General features: G+C 36.7%; 1 protein-coding gene across 6 annotated transcripts in view; it reads right to left on the bottom strand.

The window, feature by feature from the left end:
• The window catches only part of SKA2 (spindle and kinetochore associated complex subunit 2), a 21,930-nt gene extending 2,894 nt beyond the window's left edge, over positions 1–19,036 (bottom strand). Inside the window, exons 1-5 of one of the 6 annotated variants that reach the window (XM_024211202.2) lie at positions 18,931–19,036; positions 4,284–4,373; positions 3,253–3,429; positions 1,653–1,739; positions 561–600 (exon numbers count right to left, since the gene is read on the bottom strand). In XM_024211202.2, the coding sequence (XP_024066970.1) occupies positions 561–600; positions 1,653–1,739; positions 3,253–3,429; positions 4,284–4,373; positions 18,931–18,963 (427 nt within the window). In that variant the 5' untranslated portion in view covers positions 18,964–19,036. Of the gene's footprint in view, positions 1–560; positions 601–1,652; positions 1,740–3,252; positions 3,430–3,909; positions 4,041–4,283; positions 4,374–18,241; positions 18,325–18,930 lie in introns of those variants that run through there. The other 5 variants (XM_024211201.1, XM_024211203.1, XM_024211207.2 and 2 more) reach the window with 5 other exon arrangements.
• Positions 19,037–19,158: the final 122 nt, after the last annotated feature.

Genomic DNA, 19,158 nt, shown 5'->3' with positions numbered 1-19,158 from the left:
TTTACTAAAAATAACTGACAAAATCTTAAGGTTAACTGTAATTGTAAGATATATTTGAATATATCAAGTTCAATATTTAGGACAACAATATGTACCTTAAGAGTATACGGACATTGTTAGTGTATTTCATTGTGGGCCTATATTATTAAATTTAAGGCTAGCATCCAAAAAACTCCAAATTTTTAAATATCTATCTATACATACATACATACATACATAAAATGAATTATACATACACATGCACTTCATTGTGGGCATATTATATATGTATTTAAAAAGTTGGGTTTTTTTTATGCTAACCTTGACTTTCACAATATATAGGTCCACAATGAAATACACTAATAATGTCAATATACTCTTAAGATACATATTGATGTCCTAAATATTGAACTTGGTATGTTTGAGTATCTTACAATTAAGGTTACCCACCCATCTAGAGACACACACACACACACACACACACACACACACACTTTTAGCAACCAGAAAAAAAATAAAATGTTAATGCTCAGAAAAGGAAGCTGATTTCTGTGAAGCAGTAGAAGGGGGTTGTCACTTACCCCCATCTGGAATAGGACCTGTAGACACTGAACTCAGTGGCTAAAAATAAACAGAATATGACATCAAGTTTCATATATACTGTGCTACAATTGTGAAGTTGTAGCTGTAGTTTTTAACTAACCGTTACCAATATAGAAATATGGCTGATTGTTAGCAATTAATTGCCAGGGAATTGATATGGTAGAATTCCCAAGCATTAAGTGTATGCTTCCTTGTGAGCTACCACACTAGCTACTAGTCAGCATGCAGAAATCCTAGTGCCAAACAGATAAGATAGGTAGAGAGGGGGGAACCTAGACTTAAATCATATTTGTAATAATGTAACAAAGACCCTGACTAACTCTTTGCTGATATTTGTTGTTTAATACCATGAAAAGTCTTCGTTATGATTGGTTTTATGGCAGAAATCCTGAGTTTCTGCCTAAAAGCGTTAGACCTCTTTAGTTTCATATTATATTCCATCAGCATTGTAATGTGGTTAAGTTATTCTTAGCCAGTTTTCAAATTACATTTAATGTTTAACAGGAAATTAGAATAATTTTCCATATTTATAGGCATTTGACTCAAGTAATTATGCTCTTCACCCCCACCCCAAAGATTTAGTAGCTATTCTACTAATAACTGAATGATCTGGCAGAGCACTTGTGACAAGAAACTGATCAACCAAAACGGAATACTCTTCTGAATTCAAGGTACTGTTCATGTTTGTTTTGCACACTAGATGTGATCTAAAGCAGCATGATTTACCCATCCTTTGGTACTTTAAAATATATGCTACCATATAAATGCAAAGATGTCACCGTTTTCTTAGTAAATGGTAAGAGGTTAAAGTTGCTTTTCCAAAACAAAATTTTCTTGAACAAAACCTTTCCTGGAGGAGGACGCAGGCGGGAGGGGAAGAGGAGAATGACCAAACAAAACATTTGTGCAATAAACTGGAAAAGTAAAAAGTGAAACTATTTCAGGGCACAGTCCTGAAAACCGCTAGTCAAGTGAGCAGTCCTAATTCACACAAATAGTCCCACTGACTTCACGGAGATTACTCAGGAGTAAGGGGCTTGCAGAATCAAGCCATGTAAAGCCACAATTACCTCTTCCACTGGTGGATCTGTTCCTTTAACAGTTTTACATGCTAACTGTTGTGCTGCAGTCTGTTCTTCTTCAGACAGAGGTGAAAGCTAGGGGAAAAAAGAAACTGCTATTTTCACCACTTGCGGTGGGATTTTCAGAAGTACTCTGTTTGCTTAAATCTTTTCCCATTTAAAACTATGATAAACTCCCATTAACTTCAATGGGAGAAGAGTTAGGGGCTGAGTGTTTCTGAAAATCCCACCATTAAACTCATGTTCAAACTCCAAATAAAATCTACTCATAGTATTCTAATGTTAGAACTATAGATTAACATCTGAAAAATAAGTGTTCCATTTAAAAAAATTTCTAATCCCTTCTTTTAAATTGTTTCATCAGTCTCTGCTATAGTAAGTATAGAGATGGCTACAAACAAATATACAAACTACTGGCTGAAAACTTGTTGCCTAATCCTCCTTGGCAAGTAAGTGGCTTATGACTTTACCACTTCACCCCAGGACAGAAACCTATAAAATTATTCTCAACATGCTACTTGGCAGCCTAACATTGGCACAAATGGAGAGGAAAGGTAATTGTATTTTCTCCTCTGACTGTGAGGGAAACTGCCATTTTTTAAATAACGAGAAGGCATAACTTTATATATAAATATAAAAGTAAGAGTCACAATGTTTGGTTAGGGACACTGTCAGATTAAATATAATATTTTGAGAGAGGCAGTGCCATCCAGTCAGTGTACTGAACACAGGGCTGGGATCCAGGAATATCTTAGTTTAACATTCTCTCTTTGATGTTTGGCTTGTCACTTAACTTCTCTAGGTTTAACCTTCCCTGTCCATAAAGTAACAATAGGAGGGTTTCTAAGGATTAAGTAGTCAGTGTTTGCACAGCACTTAGAAACACAAGGAAACTTTTTAAAAAATATGATAATGCTTATAAAAGCTTTACATTTTCTAACATCTGAGACTATTAAAAATTAAAATAATTTTAGACTGTTCACAATTTATATTTACTGCCACTCAGACAGTGAAAAATAGATTAGTCATTTTCAGTTTTCTTTACAGTCAGTTTCACTTTCTACCTGGCAGCTTTCAAGATAATAGATAACACTTGAAAGATCAGTTTAAAAATTGGGATTTAATTCAGTGTCTGAGACATCAATTTCCATCAAACTATTCAGAGACATGGGGTATGATTCACCATTGTGTTTCTCCATCTTGAAATCAACGGAATTCCACCAGAATTACCTTGGATTACCACAATGCTGAATCAGACCTAGGAGTTCAACAATGGGCCCAGTCCCAGAAACCTTAATTAATGTGAGTAGCCCCACTGACTTCAATAGGGCTGCTCAAATGCAAAAGCATTTTTTGGATTGAGTACAATATATTGAGCTGTTACTTCAGTAATGTGAAATATCAGATCTCTCAACAGAAAACGTAAGAAAATTTTCCACACACAAAAAAAGAAAATCTAACCCCTGTTCCAGTAACATTTTTGTACATACATGTTTATTCTTGATTTCAAAGGAACTACTCCCATCCATAAGGTTACATGTGTGCATTTACAGGACTGGGGCCCATATTAGTAAACTGAAAACATTACCTCAAGATCAGCGTGTCGCTGTAGTGCCTGCACCATCTTCATAGTGTTCTCTAGAGTAGCATGAATACAGCTCATAGACTCTCTTTGCTCTTTGGAAATTTCTTCCAGCTGTGCACATAACATTTTATAACGTGACTTCACTACTGAGAGTTTCTCTAAGAGAGTCACTGGATTTTCCTACGTCAAGGTGAAAAAGTACATTTAAACTAGCAAGATATTAGAAAGATGATCAATTTGGCTACACAAGACTAAACATAGGATTAGATGTTCCCAAAGTATATGGCAACTAGAGCTGTTAAAAAAAGAATTGAAAGAGACACTTGGTCAGTTAAGTGCTTCCACTATAATCAGTAGCGCATTACCTATAAAATGACATCTTTCATGTTTTGGAAAGTCTTACTTCATCTACCCATGCCACATGATAACTTTTCATAGGGAAACATAAATAGTAATAAGCCACTAACTCTCTGGTTCCACAGAAGATACAGTAGAATGAAGATTCTGTGTTTTGGTGCTTTCTTAATTTTTCTGAGTTAGAACATGTAAGACGCCTCTTGTAAAAATCAATGTTCTTTTTCACTGCATCTGAACATATGGGGTGGGTGAGGGAAGATTTACAAAAAAATACTATAAATAACGCATTATACTCCCCCTTACCCTTTTTCTTTCTCCCACAAGCCTGAGTCTAGTCATCATTTGTTGGCTGATCTATTGCAAGGGTCATAGCAGAGGTGTGTCTTGAGGAGGGTGTTGAAGTTGACAGTGCCTGCTAACACTTCAGCTGATTTCTCAAAACACAAGTATGGAGCATTCCATTATACTAAGATGTGGTTATTTTGAAATAAATCTACATCAACTGTCTTGGTATGTTTTTGTTCTATTTTTGCAACAAACAAGATGACCAGGAGTTTTGATATATATATTATACAAACACACACACACACACGTTTTATGATTAAAGAGAACTACCCATTTACAGTCAATTTGTGCAAGATACAACAAAATTTACAAATTTAATCTGAAAATAGTACCTCTGCTGATGGATTATCAGGAAGGTTTTTCATTATTTCAAACTCCAATTTGTGCTGAATGTAATCCAGATCAGATTCTGCCTTCTGGAACTAAAACATTGAAGATCAACCACAATGTATTAAATAACAAAAACAGACAAAAAGCATAGTCATCTATCACTCTTTCCTGCACTAACAAAACAAACAACAACAAAAACCCAACACCCCACCCCTACCCCCAGAAATCAAGATGTTTCAGTTTGAAAGACTGATGTACTATAAGCAAGGAGTTGTTCCCCCACTTACTAATGTTTGTAGGTTATTCCAACCTTCTTATATACACACCAAAGAGTAAACCTGCAAACTCTTTATAGTCAAAGTAATTAAAGGTAACTAGCCTTAAAGCAATTAGCTAGACAAGAACTTGACAGGCAATGAGAAGTAGTGGCCAAGAAGGTCCTTGAAAAACTTACAGGAGCAGACAGTCTGCAGCATTTTCTTGCATTATCTGATAGTTGAGCTCACTGCTCTTCACAGTGCAAGTGTTGCATATTATACAGTAAGCCCCTGTTGCCAGTATGTAGTTTAGACAAAGGAAAATGGTGACCCAGAATTGAGAGGGTAAATTAAAATTTTTTTACATCAGTCAAACCAGGGTAACATTCTATGACCTGTCATAAGGACATGCATTCATCTGTGGCAATATCTCTTTGGGTACACTACCACATGTATAATATAGCATGTAGCATGCTGTACCATTTAGAACCCATTGAAAAAGACTTCTCAAAACAGGAGAGTAATTTTTTTCCAAAACATTCTCTAAGGACAAGTCAGCTGCAATCAATATTACTTATCTGTAATTTGAGTTTAAGGAAGGCCCATTTCCTCCATAGAGCTGGAGGAGACCTAAAAAGGACAAATGTACTTTAAACATAAAATTAGTTTCTTTACTCATATTTTTTACTTCCACAACTAGGACCAACTGCTCTGGCAATTACTTCTGGGAAGTAACCAGCCGTGCACGAACATCCTCAATAAACAGGGAAGGGAAGGAGGAGGAAAAGAGGAGAAAAACTGAACCAGAATCAGCTACATTATCCAGAGAAACCCTCAAAACAAGCTCAAAACAGGTGATCCCAAACAGGCAGGAACCACGTTTCCTTATTCATTTTTTTTTTAATATGTATATGTGTGTACACACACACACACCCCCTTCGGTTTTATTGTAATGCATGGAATTTAGAGCTAACTGAAGGGTTTTGCATTAAAAGAACTGCAAGCAGGGAAAGAACATCTTACAGTATTTGCTCAACAAGAATATAGAGATCATCCTGCTTATGTCTTTCTGCTTACAAAGCCAGAGAACAGAATTTCCTTTCAGTTGCTCCTGATTTGGAAAATATGAAATCAGGACTGGTTAGATTTATATTTAGTTTTGTTCAAAGTAAATTTTGAGTCCTGACTACAGATGGTATATGAAGTTGTTATTCCAACCTGTTTGAGGACTCTGGGATATATCAACAAACAAACAAACAAACAAACAAACAAACAAAAGGTGGTTTGACAACCACCTTGTCTGGAAGAAACTGCAGGTAAAACCCTTTGATAAAGAGGGCTACTATATTAATATAACCCTCTTGGTGGACCCAATGGCCAGTGGGAAAGAGATTTGAGATTAAGAAATTATGGCAATTTTTCCACTGCAGGTTTAAGAGGTGCCTTTGTCAGAAATACCCCATTTAGGCTCCATTATATGGCCTTAGATTTCTGAAAGGAGGCTCCTGAGAAAATGCAAAGTGGAAAGAAGAGATATGGGGATTCAAAAGAAAATAGAAGGAACTGGGTGTACTGTACTTTATGTGGACCATTTGGGGTGAAATCCTGACACTAGTGAAGTCAGAGGGAGTTTTTCCATTAACTTCAATGGTGCCAGGATAACTCTTGGACTTTCAGAAAATTCAGGCTCAGCTCTTATGAGAATTAGTCAGTAAGAAGTCTTTCATAACACACTTCTGAGATCAGTGGATGTGGGCTGAATACCCAGAAGTGGTGACCAGAGTTCTAGATACTGAAACAAATGGTGTATATACACAGGTATTCACTCATACAGTAGGCCTACAGTAGTTTATTGTTGACTTTGCTTTTCTGATACAGTAGGTTTTGAAGGATCTAGGGAAGATTTTTCTCTTCGAGAACTTACTTTATCGGATATCACAACTACTGTCAGAGGAAAGGAGTTCTCTTCCAAACAATATCAGAGAAAATAGTTTTCAATTCTGACTAAAGTCAGAGAAATGACTGAAGTCACTGAGATGTTGATATTTATTCCAGGAATTTAAAATTAAGATACAGTGGATGTTCATAGTTTGGTAACTTCTCCCCCAATAGTATTGTTTGTAGAAGCATACTTCCCTGCTTTCTTAGATTATTTTGGTGAAGTTAGAGGTTTAGATGTTATGATAGAACAAGGGCTTTCTGTACTCTTCTAAAAATTTATATTTAATAATGAAATATGAAAGTAAGGCTGCTATTCCCGATCACTTCCACTGAACCTTTCAAAGCTCCAAGAATTTCTTACAACTAAAAACCCATTGCAATTCTCCCATTAAGTCAAGGAATCTGTTAAAGTATTAACTTCAGCTGAAATTTCTAACTGTTTACATTATGTACTGACAAGATGCATTGTAAACTTCTTTTGATTTTTAAACACATTTTGTATGTTATCGTCAGTTCAACAGCCTTTTTGGTGTTAGCATTCATTATATGTAGACAGCAATCACAAGAGCTTTTCTGTAACTTTCTATTCTTTAAAGGAAATATAATGTACAAAGTGATCCACCTTTAACTGACATCTTATTATGCAGAGCTTTCTTTGAATGACTGAATGTTATGACAAATTTAATAAATATTTTAAGTGTATAAAGGATAGGTTTTCATAGTGATGACTTATTTCATAGAGACTTATACACAGCTGCCACAGATATTAGTGAGACTTGACAGCAGCTAAGTCCACACATCTAGCTTGAAATGTTACCCTATATTGTCTACAATTTCAAATGAGTCCAAATATTGTAGAAAAAGAAAATGACAATCAAAATATTGTATTAGTAGAAACAGGCAGGTAACACATCCAACATCTGCTGCTAGGATAATTGTGTTGCCACAGTGAGTAACCACACTAGAAGAGTTTTCTAGGCTACCATCAGATACTCTGATGAGCTAGAAACATTCTATTCAAGTAGAATCCCCACTTCTCCTAATTCTCCCTTACTCCCTTTACCTAACCCACTCCACACACCTACTCTTTCCTTCCTCCTGCTCTTGTCTTTGTACAGTCTTTCACAATTACCTGAATTGCCCACTGTGTGGAACCAGCAATTTCTTACTACACCAAACACACACCTTTTCTTAATTCACATCTCTCAAGGTAAAGTTCTTCTGTGGAGCTTTAAAATTATAATCTAAAGTGTGAAATTATATCAAAAAAGCAAAGAAAACACTTTTCAAAAACTGGACCTTGCCTGATCCATTCATGTATTAAGCACCTGAATTTTATTGTGTTATGTAAACAGTAAATCCTTTGTGAAAGACACCGTCTTCCATGCATGATACAGCCTGTTATTTGTACTTGTAAATTTGACATTTTTTAAAAAAAGTGACATTTTAGTATTAAATGTATATAGGACAGAAGTGCCACAACAAAACTAGCACATCCATAAAGAAACATCTCTACCTAGGGCTTGCCTACACTTACAGCACTGCAGCAACACAGCTGCATCACAGTTGCACTTACTGAAGACACTATCTAAGCCACCTCTCCACCTCCTTGAGCAGGGGTAGCAATATTGACAGGAGTAGTCCTCCCATTGATGTAGCGCAGTCTACACCAGGGGTTAGGTCGGTAAAACTATGTCGCTCAGGGGTAAGATTTTCCACACTCCTGAGCGACGTAGTTTATTATACCAACAAAAGTGTGTAGTGTAGACCAGGACTTGATAATGTAACTGTATTTAAGAGTCAGTCACTGCTGCTTCAATCTTACATATGCTATTACATGAGTTTGTTACTAGGACATTAAGGGCTGAATCCAGCTCTTCTATTACACTTTTTTTTTTTTTTTTTGAAAGATTGTTACTCGAGTAAGCCAATACAAGAAGTATTTTCATACAATAACGTTGCTAGTTTTATCATTTGCTTAGAGACTAAATATTTGGTAGCTGACATTCAAATGTAAGACTTTACTAATGAAACAAAAAAATATATTATTTTGCTTTCTAGTTAAAGGTGTTAAATCTTCTCCATCAATTTCTACAGCTTTCTCAGCCTGGTCACTGTCCTTTCTCAGTACTAAAAAACTATTAGCAATAATGTGTAAACAGCTTTGAGTAGAGACTATCAATGACATTTCAGGATCTGGTTATATCAGAGATTTTATTTTTGATTATACTAAGAATGTGTCCTCTTGTTTGATCAAGATACTCACAACAAATTTAATTATTCCCTGATAAATCAGACAGATAAGTGGATAATCAAACTGATGACATCACCAACACATTTCATGCAATTCTTTTCTTGGGATAAATGAGCCAGTAGGGAATTGGATAATTGCCCTGTGAAATAAGTGATAAGATTATTGCTTAATTAACTTTCATCTGCCATTTTAATGTCTATTAGGGATTTCTGGTTTACAGAAAGGCAGTGTGCCCAGTTCACAAAACTAACACTATGAATTTCTTCATATAATCATTTGGGATTATAGTTGAGAGAGACTGTTTTGAATGTAAAATAAATATTTATAGAATTAATTTAACTCAATGTGGTTTTCACTGTTTGAACTGACATCTAACTCTATAGCAATAATTAGAGTATTACTTAAACCATTTGAAATGACCAAAAAAATGTGATGCACTAATGCAACCTAACTTCCATTGATTTCAATGGATTTTGGGTCAGGCCCATATTTAGGTAGTTAAGTATATCCAATTATCTTATATTGATAGAAGATTGCTCCACACAAAATAATGGAAATCACAAGATCTTTGCCCATTAAGACTTACGTCTATACACACACACACACACACACACACACACACACACACTTTCTTGAAAATTAGAAATCCTTTAACAATACTCTTCTTAAATAGTTTGAAACTAAACAAACCACAATGCATGACAAAGCTTCTCCATCTATCTCAAATTTATGGCACTATAAAAAAGCCACTTTAACTTCTCTCTTCTGATTTACATCCATCAGACCCTTTTGGTGAATGATGCAAACTTGCAATACAGAATTAGCCACCATGTGTAATAATACATAAGAACCACTCTCTCCTTTTGAGGCACCTCCCTTCCCCTGCACTCATTTATCCAAACATTTGTTGCTATTTAACATTTATCTTTATTTAGCGAATATTATTCCAGAAAGGACTACAGTATTGTACAGATCACATGGAATGTCATGATCTGTACCCATCAGGCTCAAATGTCTCCAACGTCCTTTTCTACAAAAAGAATCAAAATTAATATTAAATATTTTCTAACCACCCAGCAACAGTAAGTGGGGGAAGACCATGGTGCATGATTGGAGATCACTTAAGTTATTAAACTGTTTTGGGATTACTTTAATAAGAGAATCAAAAAGTCCAATATTTAAAACTCAGTCACCAGTAGAAAAAAATCCTCATTATTAGATTTACTATTAAACTTATTTTAAAAGAAAATAGAACAGCCAATAAACAAAAATATTAGACGCTTAAGAAACACTAAAAAGTTATGTATTCCATCTACAATTAACTTTCTTGAAAGGTTCCTTTTGCTCCAGAAGGGAGACTCTGAGAAGACACAAAAATGAAACACTGAAACAATTCTATGAAGCCCATAACGTCACACCAACCTCCTCAAAATACAGTTTTCAATTTCAAAGTACACAAATAAATTGCTATGTAGCATACAAGTGCTGAACCTATCTGACAACCACATCCTAAACTGATCTAATGAGAGGGTGCTGGTCCGTACTAATAAGAAACTTGAAAAAAAAAAAATTCTAGTCTAACAATAAAACACCTGCTAAATATTTCAAAATATTAATGGAAAAAAAACCCCCAAGATTAAATTTCAAAAACCCACAACTTATTCTCCTGAGCAGAGTCAATTTTTAACAAGTCAAATATAAACAGATGGTAGGTCTAGGACAAAAACTCACAATAATCATAATACTTAGCTCGTTTCCATAACAAATATTAAAGTTCATATTGATGGTAAAATACACCAGCTGATTATTTAAGTAGCTTAAAATTAAAATTCATTACAGTTTAAAGAAAAACATGAAACAAATGTTACAAAATAGGTGTTATCTTTGAACATCGCCCAGAACCTATTGAACTTTGATATTAGTTTTTCCAGTTGCCCCAATAAGCCAATACATTTACATTATAATAATATTAGAACCTGGATTATTTACAATTGCATTCCTTATGTCACTATTTTTGCAATATTAAATTATAGTTCAAATTTCAAAGGTATTCCCTTATTGATATTGTCCTGTGTTTCTAACAGAATGCAAAATTAACAGAACTCACATTATTTCTTTATAGCTTTAAAAATTCCAGTAAGGACAATGATATCCTTACAGATATCCTTCAATTACAAGTTAGCAACAGATTGTGTAATCAGGAATTTATGTGTATGTAACCTTGAAAACACAGATTATAGAAACATTAAATCATGAATAATATAGACTCATTTGTCATTTACAGTCACTACAATGGGTTTCTTCAATTGAACAAATGAAGATGACAGGAAAAATACACACAAACAGAGTGAATGGTTTTACTATGAGAGATGCGGATGTATTTTTGGTATGTGCTTTCTAAAGACTCCCATCAACATCAATAGGCTTTGGAGCAGGCCCCAAGACAATGGGGATTTTGCCACTGACTTGTTTGGGAGCAGGGTATATCCAAAGCATATATACTTTTAATTTTGAGATTCACCTTTCAATATACTGAAAACTTTTACTCTCTTCAACAGATACTTCTTTTGGCTAACTTTGGCACAGTAGTTAAAACACAGGATAGATGTGGAAGAGTTTAATCTAAGAAGTCCTCCAATTTTAGGAATAAGAAGAAAATACTTCTTTAACCTCTTAATCCAATAATTTACCATTTGACTTTGACAAAACTGCTCCTGAGGTCCAATCCTAAAAGTTACATTAATCATAAAAATATACAGTAAGCTTCTTTTTAATTACACTCTTTATTGTTTAAAAACCTTCATAAGGATTTAAAAATCTGTCCTGGTAATTCTGTCATCCTCTGTGGGAGAAAGTTTATATTCTTGATTTCTAATGACAGGCCATCAAAATAGTGTGGTTTTTGTTTACTTCTTTATCTGCACCCACATATCTCAGAATGAAGACATCAGGAATACAGATTACTGTGACTGATGTTAAAAAGCATCTAGGAAGACTCAGTTTCTAATATAATACTGTTTAAATATGTTTGAAGGAAGGAATAGATTATAATAGATGTCCCGATTTTATAGGGACAGTCCCGATTTTTGGGTCTTTTTCTTACATAGGCTCCTATTACCCTCCAACCCCTTTTCCCGATTTTTCACATTTGCTGTCTGGTCACCCTAGATTATAAATATGCGTGTCTTTACAAAGTATGAAACACAGCTCATAAGAATATAAAGCATGTTAAGCAAGGCAGAATTTGAGATTTACAGACTGACAGTGAACCATTAACTGCAGGTTACTTGTATAATTGAGAATATTTAATTTTAATGTGCTATTGCTTGTCTATCATGTAACTAATATTTTAAGACTTGCCCTTAATGAAAATATTATAATTAAATATCACACCTTGTTTTGTAGAAATATACCTACATACATTATAAAAAACTTCCCAGAACAGCTTAGACGTATCTGAGATACACCCCTCCTTTCTGCCACTTGTTTCTTATTTTATGAAAATATAAGTGACTGTTTCAGCAAATGCATCTCTTTTAAACTTTTATAGTGATTTGATCTTTAATCCCCATTCCAGTTTTTTTTAAATCTACAGATACACCATTTTCTAAATCTAAGAATAGTAAAATACAATTTAATTTCAGTGTTAAAAATCTCACCATATTGTTACAGAGTTGGAACCTTTGCACAATGAATATTTTACAACAATGAGAAAATGTAAATTTATTAAATCCAGATTTACTCACAGGCTTTGAAGAAACTGTTAGAAGCTGCAGGGCAAGAATCAAGATATTGCTGTGTACTCTGCTTTCAGATGCTTTGACAATACTATTGCACTGCTAGCTGTAAAGTACAGTAGTGCAATAAAGTCAGAGCATTCGTTAGCAGCAAGACATAGGAAAGGTAAGTGGAAATAATTTGTAATGAAAAGAATAACCTACATCAGATATATTTTGAACAAAAGTAATTTTCTATTTAGTAGGCTGACCCTTTTTGAAACAAGGGAAACCAGAATCCCAAACAGCTAGTCAACACCATCTATATATACACGCTTTAAGTAAAAATAAGTTGATGTCAGATGCTGGCATCTTGTGGGTTATGGAAATCTGGCTACGGTTAATATTAATCAGGCCTACTAGACACATGCAGGGACTTGGAAATTGTTAACACATCATGGAATGTCTGGATTCTCTTGACCAAGAGAAAATGATAAAAAACACCAAAAATCTGTTGTGAATTGGGTTTAGAACATTTTGCTGCTGCTGCTCTTGCCCGACAATCACATTTCCAAATACATCTCTCTTTCATGTGTGTTATGCAGCTGAACAAAATAATGAGATGCCATAGGACAGAGGTTCTCCAGCTGTGGTCCATGGACTACTGGTAATCCAGGGAACACTTTCTGGTCACATGAAATTATTTGTTCTTATTTCCAGCTGTTAAACTTAAAACAATTAAAGTAATTTATTTTAGTTTCCTAATATTTTTCTAGCAAATGCTGTGGTTACCACAGCAATGATACATGATCACAAATGGGAGCAGGGGCAACAGGATTGTGAATTAGGGGAGAGGTGTCCGAAAGACAGATTCTTTATTAAAATCTGGTCTACAATATGAAAAAATCTTCAGAACCTCTAGGGCTAGATAATTCCATCGGCCATCTCCACCTGTACATTCTAAGATTCTTAACAGGAAGACTCAGACAAATGGAGGAACTGAGTGAAGGTGCATTAAATCACCATGGCTGCAACCTGAGCTAAGTCCACACCTATGACATCATCTGCATTGTTTTCCTAGGGAAATTAGTATGATGTTCCCTTCCTTGCATTTGGAACATATTTCTTGGGCCATGATCCTAGTTTTGATAAAGACAGCACGTGTGAAAAATGAGTAAGTGGCAATCCTACTTTATTGTTATTGTAGCATAGTCTTCCAGTCTGACTAGACAAATACTCTGACCTTTAAATTGTGATTCCATAAAAAAAAAAAAAATTACTAACGTGGACAGTATCACTGGCCAATGCCCTTTTAACATTGCACTGCTTTTTGTGTATGATCACTAGTAGTACAACATAAAAAGGGCACTGGACAGACACCACTCACCAGGAAGTAATAGGTAGGTCCAACATACTAAAACTACAATGAAATAAATGGAACAAGACTGCTCTCAAACAAGCATTTTAAGATTAATCTAGCAATTCTGTTTTTACAGTAAGGAACACTGAAATGTTGCACATGTGAATGTATTTTCCTCAGACCTTTATGCTACCTCCAACATTTGAAGGTCTGAGACTTAAAAGTAAATAATACTTACTAAAGACACCATTTCGTTAATCATAATCCACCACCATGTATTGTACAGTACTCTCAATAGGGCCTGATCCAATGTCCACTGAAGTTCGTAGAAAGATTCCCACTGATTTTAATGGGCATTGGATCGAGCCTCGTCTTGGAAGCATATCTCCTTCTGAAATGCACCAAGTCTTAAAAAAACAAATTAAAAAAAAAAAAAAAAACCAACTTAGGTTTATGCTCTTTTTACATAATTAATTTTACTATGTTATGGCTCCTCTGACTCACTCTTCTCTTATTGTAATTTGGTCATTTGTCTTTCAAATGTATGCAGACTCGCTTTTAAGCCACATGGTTATTCAGTATTATCATTCACATTACTATTAATAAAATTAGTTCTTTTTAAGTTTTCCTACAAAACAACTATAGTCTATCCTCGGTTCCTCCAGAAGCTAAAAGCTTTTCATGAAGTACATACCGAAACTGGGGAAGTAAGAAGTACTATTTTATCACACTTCTATGGAAAGAGCTGACGACTTCATAGAAAATACAGGAAGAACAAACAAGCCAAAGGATAAACAAGACACACAAAGCTGCAATACCAGGGACAGTTAGCAAGACACAAATTCCCATTAATTTAAATAATTGAATGCTTTCAGAGAGAGACAAACACACACACACTCTTTTGAAAACCTAACTAAGCTTGTGTGCAAGAAATTAAAACAAAGTAAAATGGTAACATCTCGTTTAAAAAAAAAAAAAAAAAGAGAATACAACTAAAAATTCAAGATGGCTCTACATTGTGTCACTCGTGATCCTTCCTAATGGCAGAAGGCAGCTGGACATGTCTCCCTTTAGAACAAGTCAACAGTACCCCTAAAATCAAACAGAAGAATGCAAGATGGCCCTTGCCAATATAGGAGCAAAGGAACAAACTATAGTCTTAAATACTGGTAGCATAAGGTAGTAGTGACAGAGTGCAAATTATATATATGAATGAGTTGGTCCAAACCAATCCTAATGCAATCTAATGCAAAAATCAAGATGTCTACTTGGAAAGTAGGTCATAAAAACATTGGTTGATATCCTGGCTGCAATTAAGTCAATGGCAAGATTCCTATTGACTTTAAAGGGGCCTTGATATCACTCACTATTCCTGCACAGTAATTTCTTTGATTATTTTTGTTGCAATTATTTTTGTGTCCTGAAGCAAAAATCATGAACCATCAGATTCTACAAAGTGAGGCTAAAATGTGAGTATTTGTAATACTGACACAGAATTTGACATTCAACATATTGATAGTTTCTAGGCAGTTTTTCACAATAAAAATAGTTTTAAATTTAAAAATAGGACGAGTTTAAAAAGAAAAAAGCAACAGAAGAGACAGGTAGATCTCAAAACAAATTGACTGTATGGACATTACTACCAGTTTTACATTTAAAATCAAAATTGATCTTCAGAGATTTGAGAAGAATTTAAACGTCATTCAAGTCAAACAGTATAGTATTACCACGCCAAACATTATTTGAGTTTGATGACATCACTTTAGTAGATACTGGATACAGGAAGCTATAAAAGTACAATTTACCAGATTCCAAAATATGGCTTGGGATTTAAAAACAAAACAAAACAAACAAACCAGCTTAACACAAAGCATGCATCTTTAAAATATACTGTGAAATTGAGATTTACATAGTGTACATATTTAATGCAGTGACCTTTTAACTCTGGAGCATTAGATTCAAATATTTTCTAAGAATGTGATACAAAGAATGTTATTTTGTTCCTAATTGTAATCTGGTGTTGTCATAAAACCACTACATAGGTTACAGCACTACTCAGAAGAGCCATTGGACTGGAACAGGAAGTTAATGCGGGTCACTCAATGAGATGACAGAGGCACATTAGAAGAACAAGCTTATACTTTTGGCTGAATGCTTTCTAAGTTGTTTATTTGCAGACAAAAAATGCTTCATTTGCACACTGCTGTTAACATATTAAAGAAATAATTACATTGGAAGTGGAAGTTCAAAAATGTGAATGGAAGGGACAGTTAGGTAACTGAAAAAAGTTATTAAATGAAATAGAAGGGGCTAGGAACTGCTTTAATTTGGTGCTTAAGAAAGTGAAGGGCTTAAAAGCACTGACTAGATTCAGGGATAGCAAGGACATAAAACATGAACACTTTCCCACAAAGCTCTGCCATTGTACCTCCTAGTTCTGAGTTTCTCTTGAGAAGCTTGTTATAGTGATTTAAAAATGTATAAATAAGGACCAGGAGAACACCAAACTCATTTTCACTTTCCACCTAATTAAAATTTCAATCCCATGTTTCCATATATTAAAAGCCAGTATACTAACCTACTGCAATAGCTAACTCCCTGTATTCAATAACCTAGGTGTGTTCCCTGTGGGGCTATTGCTGGTCTATTAGACTGGTTACCAAAACAAGAAGCATTATTGAGATAAATGGGTAATTGGAAGTTTGCTGACAAATACCACAAGGAAACAATATAGAGATATTTTGCAGAATCACATTTTATTGTGTGTAATTCTCATATAAAAGCCTATAAAATGTAGGTTTATGGCACAATGTAAGAATTAATATCCATAATAAATTAGAATGCACAGACCATTCCCAAATGTCTCCAAGCATGTTAAACAAAATTATAAACAGACACATATGTGCCTATAATAATCCCAATAACTACTGAAATAAATTAACATAAAAACTCCAGAAACAAAAAAAGTAGCTTAACACTTGAAGGATGCCACAGAAGGGCTCTGGTGCATATGAAGGGGAAATCCTTTCTAGGGCCTAATTGCACTATGAAAGTGACTTGTGTTAAAGCACAGCTATTTAACATGACTGGAGGTAGGAAAAAAAAACTATGGTCCTGCCTGGGGGGACTGGATCAAACAGTGCTAAAATTAAATTAAGAGACCTATGGACTGGAAGGGCTGAAGTGAGCATCATCCTTCCCCCACTAAGCTGGGCACACAATACCAGTCTAGGAAGGAGCCTGACTTCTTCGCCAGACTGAAAAGTCCCATGAAACATCTCCATCAGCTAGGGCAGTGGTTCCCAAACTTCAACAACCTGTGAACCCCTTTCACTAGCACGTCAAGTCTCACGAACCCCCTCTTAAAAATGAATATTTGCAGGGATTTTCTCCTTTACCTGAGTATAAATTATAAAAACAGTGATCTTGGAAATATAAAATTTGTTTTTATGACATGATTATTACACACTATTTATTATTAATTATTATTTATCATTACAGTATTTTTATTACATTATGAAAACGGCAACACTCTTCCAAGATCTCACTTTCGTAGCTTGTTTCACTTTGAATAAACCTGTTATAAGACAAGGCTCCTATGTTTCATCAAGGAGTATCAGATGTGAAAGAGCATGAAGGTATTTAAGAAGCCAACTCAGAGTTCCTCCTACACAAGCATTCAGGTCTTGAGCAGTGTAGGCAAACAACGCACGTTACAACAAAGCTTAAACTTGTTCTTCATAATTTAAAAACAATACTAGCTGCCTATTTAATTTTAAAAACAGCAAAAAATATCCACCTCCTTTTCCATTTCTTATAAGGAGTCTTGAAGTTTAAATCTCTTCAGTGTAATAGGTATGCTTGCTTTGATCTGCTTAGCTCTTGGAAGTCCAGAGGCTCCAGGCTGCTGGCCCCGTGCTGCCCAGGGTCCCTAGGGACAGCTCTGTCCGCTATTAGGGAATTTTTTCCTGAGAACCCCCTGTAACATTTCGCGAACCCCCAGGGGTTCACAAACCCCAGTTTGGGAACCACTGAGCTAGGGTGACCAGATAGCAAGTCTAAAAAATCGGGACGGGGTGGGGGGGGGTAATAGGAGCCTATATAAGAAAAAGCCCCCCAAATCGGGACTGTCCCTATAAAATCGGGACATCTGGTCACCCTACCATCAGCATAGTCCGCGGGGAATAGGCTAGCCAACAGGAGCTCTGCCCCCACAAGAGTTTGGGGAACTAGAAAGTCCCACACAAGTTTTGACCACTCATCCTTCAAAGTAGAAACGGACCGGCCCAAGTGAGCTCTTCCCACCCTCAACCAGATGAGAGCATGGCCCAGCTTCAGCACAGCTCTGCCCTCCGTCCCCCACACAAGAGGGGCCCTGTATGAGAGAAGACGTGGCCTTGATGAGGACTGCTCCAGTTTCCCCCCCGCTCACCTCCCAGATAAAGAGGAGAATGGATCCGTCCGGGGGAGCTCTGCTCCATCACCAGCCCACTGGGATGAGAGGCAAATGGACCACCCAGAACACTTCTACGCCCACCCCGCTGCCTCCCAGGAGAGGGAAAAATGGACGGGCCCAAATGAACTCTGCGCTCCACACCCACCCCAGCATGCGGGAGATTAGACCAGAGCAGCCAACGTCAGCTCCACATGCTACTCGGCTGGAAGTTCCATGCCCTCCCCCTCCCTAGAGAATGGGCCAGTCCAGGCAACCTCTGCTCCACCTCCCACTCCCGGGCCGGAGAGGAAAATGGACCGACCCAGGCGAGCGCCGCTCCACAACCCCTCCCCCCCCCTCCGACGGGGAGAGGTGAATGGAGCGGCCCGCCAAGCTCTACCTATTCCCCTCCCCAGGGTGAGCACAAAATGAACAGACCCAGACGCATTTACCCTGCCCCTCGAAAGAATGGGCCGGCCCGACGGGTGGGAGGAACAATCCTGCGCCTCCCGCTTCAATCCCCAGCTACCCCCATGAGTCTGGCTAGGGACGGTCCCCCTGACCCCTCTAGCCCACAGCTTGCGCCAGCGCGCGCTTACCTCCAGCCTCGCCCCTCAGACACAGGCCGCACTACCTCTTACCCGCCGGCCCCGCTCTGGGCCTGGCCCCCCGCCCCTTGAACTCACCATGGTCTCAAGCCTGGTAACCGCCGTCTCCATGTTGAATAGTTGACATTCCTCAGGCAGCGGCGGAGATATAGCCACCCCCTCTTTCACAGGATGGGAAAGCCGGGGGTCGCCATTGGGCAGCTGTCACTCACTGCTTAATTGGGATTGGCCCTCTGCTGACCCAGACCCGCGCCCATTGGGCGGGGAAGGACGTAAACCCTGTTTATGACACGGATGCGGCCGTTG

This window comes from Terrapene carolina, unplaced genomic scaffold (genome assembly GCF_002925995.2).
Source record: "Terrapene carolina triunguis isolate 2854851 unplaced genomic scaffold, T_m_triunguis-2.0 Scaffold231, whole genome shotgun sequence".
NCBI lineage: Eukaryota > Metazoa > Chordata > Testudines > Emydidae > Terrapene > Terrapene triunguis.
Note: the sequence above shows the minus strand (reverse complement) of the source record. Positions and strands in the feature narration are given on the sequence as shown.